Source organism: Cinclus cinclus, chromosome 3 (assembly GCF_963662255.1).
Source record: "Cinclus cinclus chromosome 3, bCinCin1.1, whole genome shotgun sequence".
NCBI lineage: Eukaryota > Metazoa > Chordata > Aves > Passeriformes > Cinclidae > Cinclus > Cinclus cinclus.
This window is the reverse complement of record NC_085048.1, coordinates 33,938,940-33,953,452: the sequence shown is the minus strand read 5'-3', so window position 1 is coordinate 33,953,452 and position 14,513 is coordinate 33,938,940. Positions and strand designations below refer to the sequence as shown.

At 40.3% G+C, this 14,513-nt stretch overlaps 1 protein-coding gene across 28 annotated transcripts in view; it reads left to right on the top strand.

Annotated features, from left to right (window-relative positions):
- The window catches only part of SNAP91 (synaptosome associated protein 91), a 59,199-nt gene extending 57,055 nt beyond the window's left edge, over positions 1-2,144 (top strand). For 27 of the 28 annotated variants that reach the window (XM_062488647.1, XM_062488646.1, XM_062488642.1 and 24 more), the window contains 3 exons: positions 357-440; positions 510-614; positions 2,052-2,144. In XM_062488647.1, coding sequence (XP_062344631.1) covers positions 357-440; positions 510-614; positions 2,052-2,144 — 282 coding nt within the window. Of the gene's footprint in view, positions 1-356; positions 441-509; positions 705-2,051 lie in introns of those variants that run through there. The other variant, XM_062488629.1, reaches the window with a different exon arrangement.
- The last annotated feature ends 12,369 nt before the right edge of the window (positions 2,145-14,513 follow it).

The window sequence follows — 14,513 nt, the reverse complement described above, 5'->3', positions numbered from 1 at the left end:
AGCTGCTATGAAGTTGGGATGCTTTCTTACACTGTGTAGAAGGATGAGGAAACTGTGTGCTTTCTTGGGCTTATTTTGAGTTGTAGTCAGTAAATGGACTCTGTTCATGAAGAGAATGGAGTCTGTCACTGTTGCTTTCTTATGAAGAAATAAGCTGAGCATAAGGACACATTCAGCTCTCTCATTCTTTGAAGCATTTTGGTTTTGAGGCTGCATATGTGCTGCATAACAGTCCTACTTTCCAGAACAGCTTTGAGAATACTGGAGACTCTGTATGGTTCCCAGATGGTTGCTGTTAGATTTCTGCTTGCTTCTTTTTTTTTTCTCTTTTTTTTCTTTTTTCATTTATTTTTTAGGCAGGAGCTGTGCCTCCAGCAAGTGCTGTTCCTGCCACAGGAGGTACTCCACCTGTCCCACAGCCAGGAGCAGCATTTGGGATGGTGAGTGTCTTTTGCTGCACTGCTCTCCTTCCCTCAGCCAGCCCCTGCTGACTCAATGTTGGTTTGCAGCCCCCAGCAGGTGCAGGGGTGCCCATGATGCCCCAGCAGCCGGTGATGTACGGGCAGCCCATGATGAGACCTCCGTTTGGAGCCACCGCTGGCCCTGGTGTACAGGTGAGTACTGCTACAAGAATGTTTAATTGCTCTCCAGGTCTCTAGAAAGTAGCTTCTGTGTGTGTGTGCATCACCTCAGCTCAGCTCTAGCACTTGGTCTGTAAGTGAGATGTCGTAAAGGATCAGCTGCCTGCCGTGCAACAAATCACATGAACCACCTTGATTTTTTTTTCAGTTGCCTTGTATGAGACTAATGGAACAGGTTTGAAAATTCTCCTACAGCTAACTACATCCACGATCTGGTTTTGGAGGAGATTTGAATAAAGCTCCAAGTGGAATTCTCAGGCACTACTATTCTGTTCGCAGTCTACCAAAATTTACTATAGCTACACTTACCAGGTGATGCAGCATAAGATGTAATCCCTGTCCCAGGCTAGTACTTCAAATAGAGTTTGGTTTGCGATAACACTGAAAAGGAAAGGCCTTCCCAGAGGAGAGGCAGGAAATTATTTAGCTGTAGTGTTTTGCTTTTGAGTCAGAAGTCTATCTTGTCTTTCAAGTAAGGAGGGAGATGGAAATTGAAGCTGCAGCTGTAAAATCTCACTGGTAACCCTGGAAACCAGGCTACCTCCCTTGTTTTGCAAAAACTAAGCAATCAACATACAGCAAACCACACTTTATAAAGTAGGAGATTCATTCCCAATGAAACTTGTCAAGGTATTCTGTGTAGAAATGAACTTAAAACTCCTCTAAGAATATACTTAATCTTGCTTTTCCTCCCACCTTAAACAGTCTCTGCACTTACTAAGAATAGTATTATGAGACACAGAAGATTTATTCTAAAAGGTGCCAGGGCTACATATAGAATACCACTTTTGCCCTGAGTTGAGGTAGAAATGGAGAGGATTAAGGACAGAATGGGAGAACCGTTTGACCACCTTAGTCAGAAGTATTGCATGGACCTTCAAAACAGAAGTTTTCTGTGGAATAACTGTTGATTTTTATACCTATCAAAGGAGGAACCTAGTATAATCTAGCCATGTTTCCAGTCTGTTTTGGACTCTTATTTACATTTCCAATGTGAAATAATTCATACTTAAGTGCCAATCACAGGGATTTTCAGTTGTACCCTGCAGGATGCACTCTGCTTGCTCTGAACCTTGGTTTTTAACATCTAACAATTGTCTGTCTTCCGTCTGGCTTGAAGATCCTAACTCCATTCTGTCTTACAGGGAGGGAGTGATCTGAAGCTATGCTAATTAGGATCTGCAGTGTCTATAGCCCTATCCATTAAACTTGCCAAAAACTGTTAACCCTGTAGTAAAGATGGAATCCAAGCAATGCTTGAACAAAACTGCACCGTGCTGAACTTGCAGACAAATGAGAACTTTGTATGCTTGCAATGTGCTTGTGTGAGCACTGCCTATGCCTATCTAATGCTTGTGTATTCTTGTCTGCTTTGTTTTATTTCCTGCCTTCCTGGCTGGCCTCTGTCAGCTTTCTCCAAGCCCAACTCCTGCTACTCAGAGCCCCAAGAAACCTCCAACAAAGGACCCATTAGCGGATCTTAACATCAAGGATTTCTTGTAAATGATAAGGTATTCTGTGGCTGCCTGCTCAAGCATGTCACACTGTGGTACATGTCTGGCTCACAGATGTTGTTTAGGTCGAACATGACAGATAAAATCACATCTGCAGAGCTAGAAACATGCACTGTGTAAGGAAAACCAAATTCTGTCTGCACTCGTAACTTTAGCCTGAAAACTTGACAAGCAGATAATTTTTTCTGACAGTTGCTTTTGACAAAAAATATATATATATTAAAAAAAATAAATATATATATATATATAAATGCATAACTTCCATTTCTAACTTGTTTCCATTCAGTCCAAGCATTCATGTTTGGTCTTTTTTATTGAAATTATTACTGAAACACGTAGAGTGGTAACAGGGTACTGATACTGGGGTTGGGGAAAATGGTGCTGAAGAGGCTTGTTCCAGTCTTGGGGGTGTTGAAACAAATTTGGTATCATAGGTGTGAAGGTATCAAAAGGGGGAAAATTTGCCTATTCCTGTCATCAAGGGAAATTTGTTTGCAACTCTTTACTTCTGCCAGCTAATATTCTCCCCTGCCATACAATTTTTCAAGGCACTGCTTTTCTGAGTGCTAAGGCTGTGAGGTCCTGAGCAGTGCTGTATAGAGCAACAATGGGAAAGAAGAAAAAAGAAAAAAAAATGGAGAAGCAAAAAACCAGTACTGCATAATGGAAGGAAATAACAGCTAAAACATGATTCTGATGGTTCTGGAGGGCCAAGTAGGAATATAAAATTGCATTAAACTCCTAAGCCAGTTAAAAAATAACAGTGCAGAAATAAGGTATGTGTTTTATAATTAAGACTAGAATAATGTGTCTACAATAAGATGAAGAGAGGACAATCATTACATAACTTCAAAGCCTTCTTCATGAGTCACTTTTCTTTCTTCCTAGAGCTTAATTCTAAAATTTGTTCTGAGCCCACTCTACACTGGAATTATCAGCAGTGATTCAGGCTGCTCTTAGCAGGCATCTCCCAGTCCCACTTGAGCCTTCTCCAAATTCCAGCCCCAGAGAGGCATACCTGGCACTTGACAGAGACAGCCAGGAGTGGAGATACACCTTCACTGCTGGGACTCCCTGCTTTCAACTTGTATTTATAATAAAGAGATTCATAACTGGCTGTGGGAAAACTGGTACTTCACTAGAATCTGATAGCAAATCCTTTGAGGTGTGAAGAGATGAGCAGATTCGGTGCTCTTTGTAGAACATGCTTTACTCACTCATTGTATCAGTTTTCGTCTAATACTTTTCTGTATTCACAGCTGCAGTTTTTCTGACTGGATGCTAAAAACGTGAGTTTGGAGTCTACAAATGGATGCTCAGAGTTTCTCAGTGAGCCACCAGTACCAAACCCAGTGCTTACTCAGACTTTCTCTTCCTCCTGAAATGTGTAGCACAGCTGTGAAAGTGAACATTAGGAATGTGTACTACCTTAGCTGTTATCCCTACTCTCTCGAAATTTGTGTACTTGGGTTATTTGTGTTTTACAATTTAAACAATGGATGTATGTTTCTGATGCCTTCTAGTGCTTTTCTGAACCTATCCCACAGGGGCAGATTATGCAGCTGTTGTTTGGTGAGCCATTTGGAGCTATGTCTGTGGTTTTTGAAGGTTTCAATGTATATAACTTTTTGAGGACACCCAAAGTTTCCTTAGGACTCAATTTCTCCTTTATCTGTTACAAAACATAGTGTGATAATACCAGATAGTAAAGAAAAGACTTAAAAATTGTGCAGAATACTTTTTTTTTCCAGTCACAAGAATCTCAATTGTCGTGAAAAAAATGTTTTATTTTTGTGGCACTGTATATGTTAAAATAATTTAAAGTAATATAAAGGCAAACTTCCATAACAAATACTTTTTCAATTATTTACCAAGAATGAAAAATCATATCTGAACGAATACCATATTTATTGCTGTTTTTTATTTTTAAATCTATTTTAATTGTTCAAGTTTTTGCATTTATAATTGGCATATTTAACAGTTCTTGCTAAAGGCACTGAAAATAAGTAAAGGGTCAGTTTCTCTCCATGTAGTTGGGAAAAAAGCAACCATGGTTGTGCTGGCATTGAGGGATTTCAAACACGAGGGCACTTTTTGGTATATCTGTGGTCAAAACATTACAAGTGATGTTACTCATCTCTGTTCAGTTCTTCCGTACATCTCTTAATTTAATCTCTTAATTTAGTGCTTACCTGTGTATGCCTTAGGATAGTGTTTTCTCATTGCCCCGAATGCGCTGTGAGTAGCTTTTGTACTATTGGTGATTAGATTTAATTCTGATCCAGAGATCCATGCCCTTTACTGTACATACTGTGTTTCTTTAATTTTTATTTGTTCTCATACTGTTTTTGCTGATGGCTTGGTGTAAGATCTTGACTCTTCAATGAGGTCACTGTTGATCAGTGTTACAAGTGGCTTGGCAGTTCTCTGTAAAAGCATATTGGGTTGGAAAGATATTCACCTAAAGTCTTTCAAATGAACTATTTAATCAATGTATGGTACCATTAAAAGTGGTTGTATCTGAATTTGCTGTGGGGATAACATATACTGTAATGGGAAAGTTCTATAAAAAGTTAATTTCAAAATGGCTTTTCTTTGTATTTCAGTTTAAAAAAATCCCAAACAAAAAACCAAAAAAAACCCCAAAAAACAAAAAACCCCAGTGCATGTGTGCCCTCTGAGATGCAATAAACACCTTGATCAAAGTAAATATATTGTTGCCAGTTTCATACTCATTACGATGTTGACCACAATAATACACTTCGAGAGGAGAAAAATGTGTTTAGGTCCTGACACTGATTGATGAGTCTGCTGCATATAGGAATGACTTCTGCAGAATCATAGAATCATTTAGATTGGAAAAGACATCTAAGATCATAGAGTCCAGTTGTTAACCTAACACTGCCTCCTGCTCATCCATTTCCCTAAGTGCCACTTCTACGGCTTTCTGCACTCATTGCACCAATTTTGCTACCAATTAATTACCAAGAGGTGCTAGAGGATTGTTTTTTATAGTTTGTTTCATGTATCTGAAAAACCCCATCAGTAATTTCATGCCACTGCCATTCCCAGATGTTTTCAGCTGTGCCCAGTGTATGGCAACCACAGGTCAGGCCACCCTCCTGGGCACAGGGACTGCCCTGGGACCATAAAGGCCTTCCTTGGAAGGGTGCTGGTTGGAAAGGTGGGTGGAGGACAGGGCTGCATTTGGGGGAGCCCAGAACCCTCATGTCACAGTGCCACCCGCTGGCATTGCAGCATTCACAATGCCCCAGGGCAGGATAAAGGGGGCATTGTTCTTATAGCTCAGCCCTAAGATGATGAGGTCACAGTTGCATCCCAATTTTCTGGATTAAAAATGGGTAAGGCTCAGCAAATCGCTGTGTTTCCTCACTAAGCATGAAGACCTGCACAAGGTCAGTAACTGCACCCCCAGACAGGCTCACTATGGTTTTTCCTACCCTGCCTGTGTGTTGTTTCTTGCCAAATGCTGGGAACACTCAACTTCTTATCACTGTGTTGTGCATGTCTTCTCAAAGTGAGGACAGCATTTTCAGAGGAGTATCATAACCAAACAATTAAATATATTTAGACCAGTTTGTTAGTGTCTGACTCAAATTGAGGTGATGAGCTACTACTCACTGAATTGCAAATGAATCTCACATGTTTCATGGGGCCAGACCTCAGGGTGAGGGTTTTCTCCTAGCCAGCTGCATGTCCCTGCAGCAGAGTAATTGATTCTCTGCGTTGGCTTCATCCATGACTACAACCCTTGGTCCTGATTTTGGTTTGTTTTCTGTAGATCTCGTGGCCAACAGCTCTCCATGTGTTTGTGTGTGTGTGTGTGAGTGAGTGATTTGTTATGCTTTGAGCAAATAAAAGCCTGGACAGAAAGGAAATTTGGCAGAAGAGCATATAGAAGCTTGTTCACTGTGGGAAGTAAAAACAGCATATTTCCCCAAATGCTGACTAAGGCTAAACAAAAGTGACTTGCTCTCCCTGGCACAAAGGAATTATAAAAATCTGGCTTGCAGGGGAACCACGTGGTTGTCTCCTGGACTGTAGACAAGAACATGTTCTTGTTATCATCTGAGTTTCATCATCCAGGCACGAACGTGTCTGTGTCCTGCTATGACTAACCACTTTTCAATACAAGCTGTAGGGAAGAGTGGGTGGAAAGGAGTGCTCCCATCTGTGGAAAGAAGAAACTGTCTCTTTCTCCTGCATTTTTCATGAGGGGAGGACACATTTCAGACAGCTGATATGTCCTTTATCCAAGTTCTCATTGACCTATGTGCTAACTTCTTTAAAAACTGGCAACTCTGGCTACATGAGGCTTTTGTAGTTCCCCCTTTAGCTATGAGTGTCTTAAGGAGTGGTAAACACCTGGAGAACCTGAATTCAGCCTATTGCAAAGGTTTGAAAAAAGGCAAGTAATTCTGCAGAACAGATTCGTCTGTTCTTTTTTTTTTTTTTTTTTTTTTTTAATGTTTGGAATTATCATTGCCTCCTATTCCACTTCTTTGTTCATTTATTCATTAATTTTATGTGGCTTTATTTGAAAATTTTAGCTGTAAATGTACTGTAGCTTGAGTTGATGGCTTCTGGATTGATGCTGGTGTTTCCACAGATGAAAGCTTGGATGGTGAGAGCTAAACCTCTAAGTTGTCTCCTAAGATCCTGGGGACCACCTTAGCCTTTCAGGCTGGTTGCACAATCAGGCTATCTGAACTTCTATTCTGAAGATTTAGTAAGTCAGCTGCAAAGGCCGTCAGCTTGCCCTAAAAACAAGCATGAAAGTCAAGAACAAAAGCTGTTCTGGGATGGGGGGAAAAGAGAGGGAAAGAAAGGAAGATTTGCTTCAATATTATGAGGTACTCCGTACTGGGGGCAGACAGCATCTAGTTCGTGAAATGTCCAGTAGCCACAGCTGACATTGTTTTGTGACATGAACATTTGTTCCTGCTCCTCCTTCCCCATCTCTCATCCCAGGATATGGGCTGCATGCTCAGATAACTTACTCTGCATGGGCAAGGAAAAAAATCCCAATAATTCTTAGTGCCTAGACAAGCCAAGTGAAACTTGCTGTGGTAGGAGTAGTGGCAGTGATGCAAAGGTAATACACTGAGTTAGTGAATTCAGATCTTTCAGGACCTGAAATACATCAGAAATTTTATTAAAATAGAAAATATTTTTTTCCATGTGTTCTATACTGCAAGTTCTGTGAGCAGTGTGGGAAGTGGCAGACACTGAGTGGTAATGAGGGGTTGAAATAAGGATTTCAGAGATGGGACTACAGAAAGAAACAACATACGCATATTTTAAAGCAGACAGCACTGCTATTTTTTTCTGCTTCAGAGCTTGGCTCCTAAAGCTTCACCACCTCTTCCCTTTCCCTTAATTAAACTCTGCAAGTGGTATGGTCAGCAGAAACTCAATGTTTGTTTCATTGCCCATGACATCTCTTCATGCAATTAGAGGTGTAAGAATAGTAGCCTTTGGGACTTAGCAAAGGTGGTGGACCAGGAACAGAAACTGAAACAAGTGAAGGAATGTGTGTCTGGGTGTGACGTCCACTGCAAGGACTAAAGAGAGCAAACCAGCTCTCTGATGGCTGTTGAGGAAGGGCTGGTAAATGTCCACCCTGCACAGCACTGAAAAGCATCTATGTTAAAATGCTCATGGTTTAACATGGCCAAGTTTGAGCCATATTTTCAAAATATAGTTTAATCATGATGGAAGAGATTTCTCAGTTTACCTCAATATCCTAAAGTTCTAAAGTAGCCATCTTTTTAAGAGGTCCTGCAGGTCCTGCCAAAGCACTATCCCACTCTGTTGGAAGCAGGGATTTCATACCACATAAGTGCACCAGTGAAGGCACATCCTGCACAATTTGAGCAATCTTTCAGACTTGGACTGTTAGTTGGAGACAGGTTAGTCGTTTTCTGGGATAGTGAAGGGACTGGTGGGATCTGGTGACACAGGGCAGGGAAGGATCCCTCCTGCCCTGCCCATCCAAGAACATCACCTTTCCATAGTCCTTGTCTTCACTTTTACCTATCCAAGTCTGGAAAGAGGCTGACTATGTGGGAGAGGAGATAGTATTAATATAGGATTAGGGAAGGGAAGGAGAAAAGGGAATGGTGTAAGGGATAGATGGTGTGTTCATGGGGCAGCAGGCTGTCTGTCATTGAGGAAGAGGGTGGGCACTGAAACCTTGTGGGTACAGAGTGACCCCAGGGAGGGGGCAGCTCTGTGCCCTCAGCCTTGTAAGCTGCTGCAGGCCTGCAGCGTGGGTATCAAATGTCAGCAAAAAGATTTTTTTGTACAAGAAAAATTTACAGCTACAGATACCAAGCTTTAAAAGGAATAGCCTTCATACTCTGCGTATAAATAAAAGAGATTTTTTAAAATGCTACTGAGATACAAGCATAGGACAAGCTAAATTCTGAATTTAAGTTTAAGATTATACCTTTTGTGTGTCTATGATGTGATGGGCTCTGAAATTACACCCCGTCAGACTGGGCTGATCAATCAAGAGGGTTTTTAGTGACTCTTCCTTTCTGTAATAATCCCCCACTGTCTCCAGCCAACTGAAAGGGCAGTATTGAATTTGTTTTGAAAAACCTCAAGAGAAAAAATAGATCACTTCTCTTTTGAAACACAAAGGAAGAAGCGGGGGGGGGGGGGGGGGGACAGGACAGTAACACTGAGACCAGCATACTGCATGAATAACATTGACTTACTGTATAATTTCTGGCCTAGGTAATATAGCATCTTTGAATCTGCCTTTGCACAGGAGTTCACAGCCACTTTGAGATTTTGCATTAGGCTCTATTTCTGTGTACATGCCTTTGGGAGATAGAGCACATCATTCACTTTGTGTTGAAAAGAGAGTTTTTCAGCAGGGTATTGAGATCCCCACTTCCCACCTCACCTCCATCTCATCATGACAGTATCCAGCACCTATCTAGCATCCCTGCTGCTCAGGGGTGAGCAGACACACTGAGCTTTCCTAGCTCTGTGTTTTCTGGGACATGAGCTGTCCTGATTTTGAATATATATTCAAATTTACAAGTAAATATAGATAATTAAATGCATTTAAGATTGCAGGTAGCTGGGGCTTTTCCTTTCTGGCTGGGTCCCAAGTATTGCATTTCTCTTTGTGGAAGTTTTCAGTGTTGCACCTGAATTATTTCCCTGTCGCTCTCATTTCAGAAATGACAATGATGGAAATCCAGCTGCTTGTCTCTTTTTTTTTTTTTTTTCTTCAAGATTTGAGTGTGTAGAATTTGCCTAAAAAATCTTTGGCTCCAAGGCAAATCATACTGGTAATGTGCTTCTCTCTCAAAATATTTGACTGCCTGTGATTCCTGTAGGATGGTTGAACTGTTTTACTCTCTAAGGCATGGTTGAGGCCCAGACAAGGAGATAGGCAAGGCAGCATTCAACACACTGAACCAAATTTTGAATTAACAAAAAAGTTCCATTAATCCAGTTGTATACACATCACCCAGCAGGGCCATCTGGGTTCATGCATGGACAGTTTTTAAGCATCTTCCTAAACTTTTGTAAAATTAAACGAGGATACTTATTTGGATAATTTTTTTTTCTCTTTTGAACATTGTATTTTAAAATCCAAAACATGCAGATGAAAACACCTTCTTATCATAGTCCTTGTACAGATAGACAACAGAGTTGATTCCCACTGATTAACAGAGACTAGAAAAAAATACTATTTTTTTTTCAAAAAAAAACATTAAAAGATTACATAATGACAGTAAAAAAGAGTTCTCTATTTAAATGCTCATCTATTTTTTGGGATTGTAAGTAGCAATGATAAAACTAATGTGTGTGTGTGTATAATTCTCTAATGGTCTGCACACTCTTTAGTCTGAGATACCAAGTAAACCTATTTCTCATGAGCAGCTCTTTAACCATGTTGCTGGAGGACAGGTAATAGCTGTATCCATGCATACCTTAGGCCTACCTGGTTTCTCCAGTGTTTTCAGTTATCTCAAAAATAAAGTGCACCTTGTGGTTCCTAAGTGAAGAGCTGTTTTCTGGAGGTTTTAAAACGTAGCCTGACAGATTACATTCTTGATGATTACTAAGATGTAATATTAGGTCCTGATAAATATGTCTTGCACATAGAGATTCAGTGAATAAACATGTAATTTAAAGAAGTGTTACACTGTTCTGTCCACCCAAAATATAGTATTTTGTATCTAGGATTAATTTCCCTGGGATTTTAGAATCCTGGAAATTATTTATTGTAATAAAGTGTCTTATATATCTGTTAAAATATTTTCTTTCTTTAGACACTTGACTTCATGACTGATTAGCAAGATCAACTCTGATCCTACTATGTCATTTAGCCTGGCTTGTGGATTTTTCAGAGAGCCTCTGGTTTTTTTTCTCCCCAACAGATGTTGAAGCCTGGATTTGGGTGGTTTGTGCTTTTAATAACTTTTAGAAATAACTTCAAGAATTTGCAAACATATCACTAACAACCTCCATCTCTCTTTGGATGAGGAGTGTGTACTGGGAAATGGGAAAATCATCTACGTTCCATTCAAGAATGAATTTAGAGATAGAGAGAATTGCAAAAGAGTTGCAAGCCCTGGAAGCAGTAACACCAAAGCCAGGCTATCTGCTTCTGTCTTTAGCAAGGAAATTCCCCCATCTCAAACCAGCAATGCTGTCTTTGCTGTACCTTTACCCTTTTTGAGGCTAATGTAGTAATAGTCCTGACTTACATTTTAACCAATTTAACTTCGGTAACCACTGCAGTATTGCAAGTGGTTGCTCTGGGAATCTTAAAATGAAGTATCTGTTCTCATGTATGAATTACAACCCAGTTCAGCACAGTTTGCATGAAGAGCCTGTCATGGATATGCTTCTGTCATTTAATGACCTTTAAAATAGCTGGCAGGTTTCGAGAATATTATTTTTCTAGTAGCAGAGTTCAGCATGCCAGCCACACTTTTCCATCTGAATCTGAACCTACAGTGGCTGGAAACTTGAAGTGGTAAATCCAGTATTTTGATTGATATGTCAGAGATGGATGAGAGATGCAACTGAAATGAAATAATTTTTCCCTAACCAAACTAAAGACCTAAGCTGATCCAATCTATGCTTTCCTGAGACAGACTCTGGTGTGAAATACAATATTTTTCTCTTAGCCAAAGCATTTTATTGCCAATATAAAAGATCAGTATAACTATGCACACTGTTTCATTTAAAATTTGGCTTTCTGCTATAGATAAACAAGACCAACACAGCTTTCTGCATTCCACTGCAATGGAAGGCGATGCATTCAGAGCACATGAAGTTTCCTCTTTAAGACTGTTGGCAGGCTGATAAGATAGAAATCACGTATATCTACTTTAGTTCCCTGCTCTAAAATCAAAATTGGGTAATTCAAAGCAGATTTTTCTAGAAGACCTCCATCATTCCACATCTTTTCTAAGCACCACTGAAGAACATCATCATCTTCACCCTGAAGGAGCTGCTGGGTTTTTTTTGCTGTATTACCTGACCATCCTTGCTTCTTGAACAGTGATATCTTCTGTCCACAGGGATACCCTCTTTGTTCTTTGCAGTAGCAGTGATGCTATTTGGACACTTATCATGGTTATCCTTTTGGCTTATGCCCTTTTTCTTCAAACTTTCCTTGCCAATCAAGTTCTCTAGATATCTGTTCAATCTTGGTATTCTCTGCACTCTGTTCAACTGTGGCACCTGTGCCTTCCCCTGTAGGACTGGGGAATCATAGCCTGGGCTATGGTCAGCCTATGCTCCTCTGTGCTCTTAGAGACCTTCCTGAAGAACTCTAGTTTAAGCAATTGTCCTTCAGGATACATTGGTTCATAGTGTGTAGCCATTTTGGAAGAAAAAAAAGAAAAAGAGAAAATAAGAACAGAAATGAAAATTCTAAAAGGAAGTAATTTTTAAAAGTTTTAAAAAGAGAAATTTGACTGTTTAAATAATATCAGTATAGGGTGTTACTGTTGGACTCTTTGTGACATTAATAAGACTCAGCACATTGCTAAACTTTTATAAAATAAGAAGAAATTTGGGAAGGAAGAGGGAAGCTGTGGGCCAAATATCTCTCCACATCCTGCTTTTCATTTGGTGGTATTCCTTTGTGCATCAGGAACTGTCCTGGGAGAATTCAGCACACTGCAAAGATGGCAGGGCAGAGGGGCTCTGGAGATGGACTATCCATCCTCCTCAGTCTCAAATCCAGGATCCTCAAACTCTGTTTCTCCCACATGTGGCTTGCTCATGCACCTGGCAGGAGAGACAGAAACAAGAAGAAGCTGCAGGTCTCTGGAGGAAGATAGGATAGGTGAGGGAAGAGACAGGACACAGCGTGTTTTAAATGCCTATCAGGCAAAGATGAGGTAATTAACAGTGTTAACAGGTTGAGAGCAGAGGTTTCTTTTCCTTGCTAGTTGCACTTATTCATGACAGGTGTATGTGGCAGATAGCAAGGGAAATAAACGTGTGCAAGGAAAAGAACCATCCTCACCAAAAACCAAGCTATTTCAAACCACCACAGCTGTGAATATGGAAGGGACAATAGTGAAAGGCAGGACACAGGTCTGAAGTGCCCTGCTATCATGGAAATTCTTGTGGGTATTAATAGCCATAATACCTGGATTGGCTTTTGGGGTTTTGTTTGTTTGTTTGTTTTCTAAAAACCAGTATCATCAGTAGGTTGATCAACACCACCTACAGCCTTTGGGTTGCCCCAGGGCATACAACACTATCTTCTGAAATTCTAATATTGTAATTGGTGGAGTTGCCTAGAAAAAGCCCTCTGCTAAGATATGACATTGGAATCTCACTAAAATTAAAAACAAAACAAATTTTTTTCCCATGTACATAGTCAACAGGTAGTAGAAAAAAAAAAATCCTGTAAAATCTCTTTAAGAATTACTGTTATTTTATTTTATTTTAGCAATTATTTTAGCAACTATCTGCTTCATAGGTAACTTTGCTTCCCACCGGTCTTGTATCTCTGAGCTGTCTTTATCATATTTCTACCAGGCGCTGTTTCCACAGTGATGTTGCCAAACAAGCCTAAGAATTTATCAAAAATTTTCTTTCAAATTAGGAAGAGGAAGCCAGCTTCTGCATCTAGAAATGTGACTTCTTACGTGTCTAAAAATACTTACCTGGAGGCCTAGTCTTTGCCAAATTAAAAAAAAAAAAAAAGAAAATTACATTGTGGGCTTGAAAAGCAGGTGGCTGCATCCCTCTGTCCCAGGGCTGTGTAATTTTGGCTCTGTATGTGGTCTCTGACAGCTGTGGCAAGAGATGAGGGCCAGCATGGGTTTGGCAAACAGGCTCTGCTTACAGCCCTGGCTCCACCTTGAATATTAAGGGCTGGAATAGGGATATAATGAAACATGGAATTTCCAAAGTTCTTTCCAATACTTACAGTTCTTAACAGTTAAACAGCTTTTAATTTGTGCTGTTTGATCACACTGGGGAGAAGGGAGGGAAGGCAGGTGCACTGTACAAAACCAGCACACTGGAATATGAAGATTTTGCCCTTTCTGTAGAGTTGTGATGTTCTCTTTCACAAATGGTATGTAAAGAAATGCTGCAAGACCTATCTGAAATATCTATAACTGCCCTTTTCAAGGCTTTTTCTTGGATTAGCCCTAAAAGGCCATGCTGCTGCAACAAGACATTACCTTAGCAGTAGGCTCAAATAACTGGTGTAATAAACCTCACCCACAGCCAGCTACTGACAACATTCCTGCCAAATCTTTGCAGGTGTTGAGCAGATGTGATCCCACCCAGGAAGATTTCCCTGTCAGGGATCGCTCGCTTTTTATTTGAAACTGTCATTACAGTGGATCTTGTGACAGGAGCCATTTTCAACCCTGTTAGTATAACTTGACTAATAACATCAAGTCGTTGCTATTTTTGCAGTCATTTAGACCTGTGAAATTCAATCAGTTTGCTCTGGAGAGTAGGGTATGCCTAGGAGATTAAACCCTGGGCTTGCTTCAGGGGTCCAGAGCCAGTGGCTTCTCCCTCCATCAGCATCAGTGGCAGGAGGAGCTGTCAGGGCTTCCCAGAGATGTTTTGTAAGGATGTCACAAGATTGTTCCTTCAGCTGGCAGCCTGTGTTTACATTGACTCAAAACATTTTTCCCAAGGCCAGCTCTGGATTTGATGTGTTGTCTTAGAGCTATGAACACTGGTTTGTTTTCAGTGATTTTTGCCTTTCATTCTCTGTTTTCAGCTGTTACCTTAATAGCAGCTTGAAGTGGCTTCTCTTAAACAGTAATCCAAACTCCTTGTTATACAGCAATGTTTGGGCATTATTTCATTT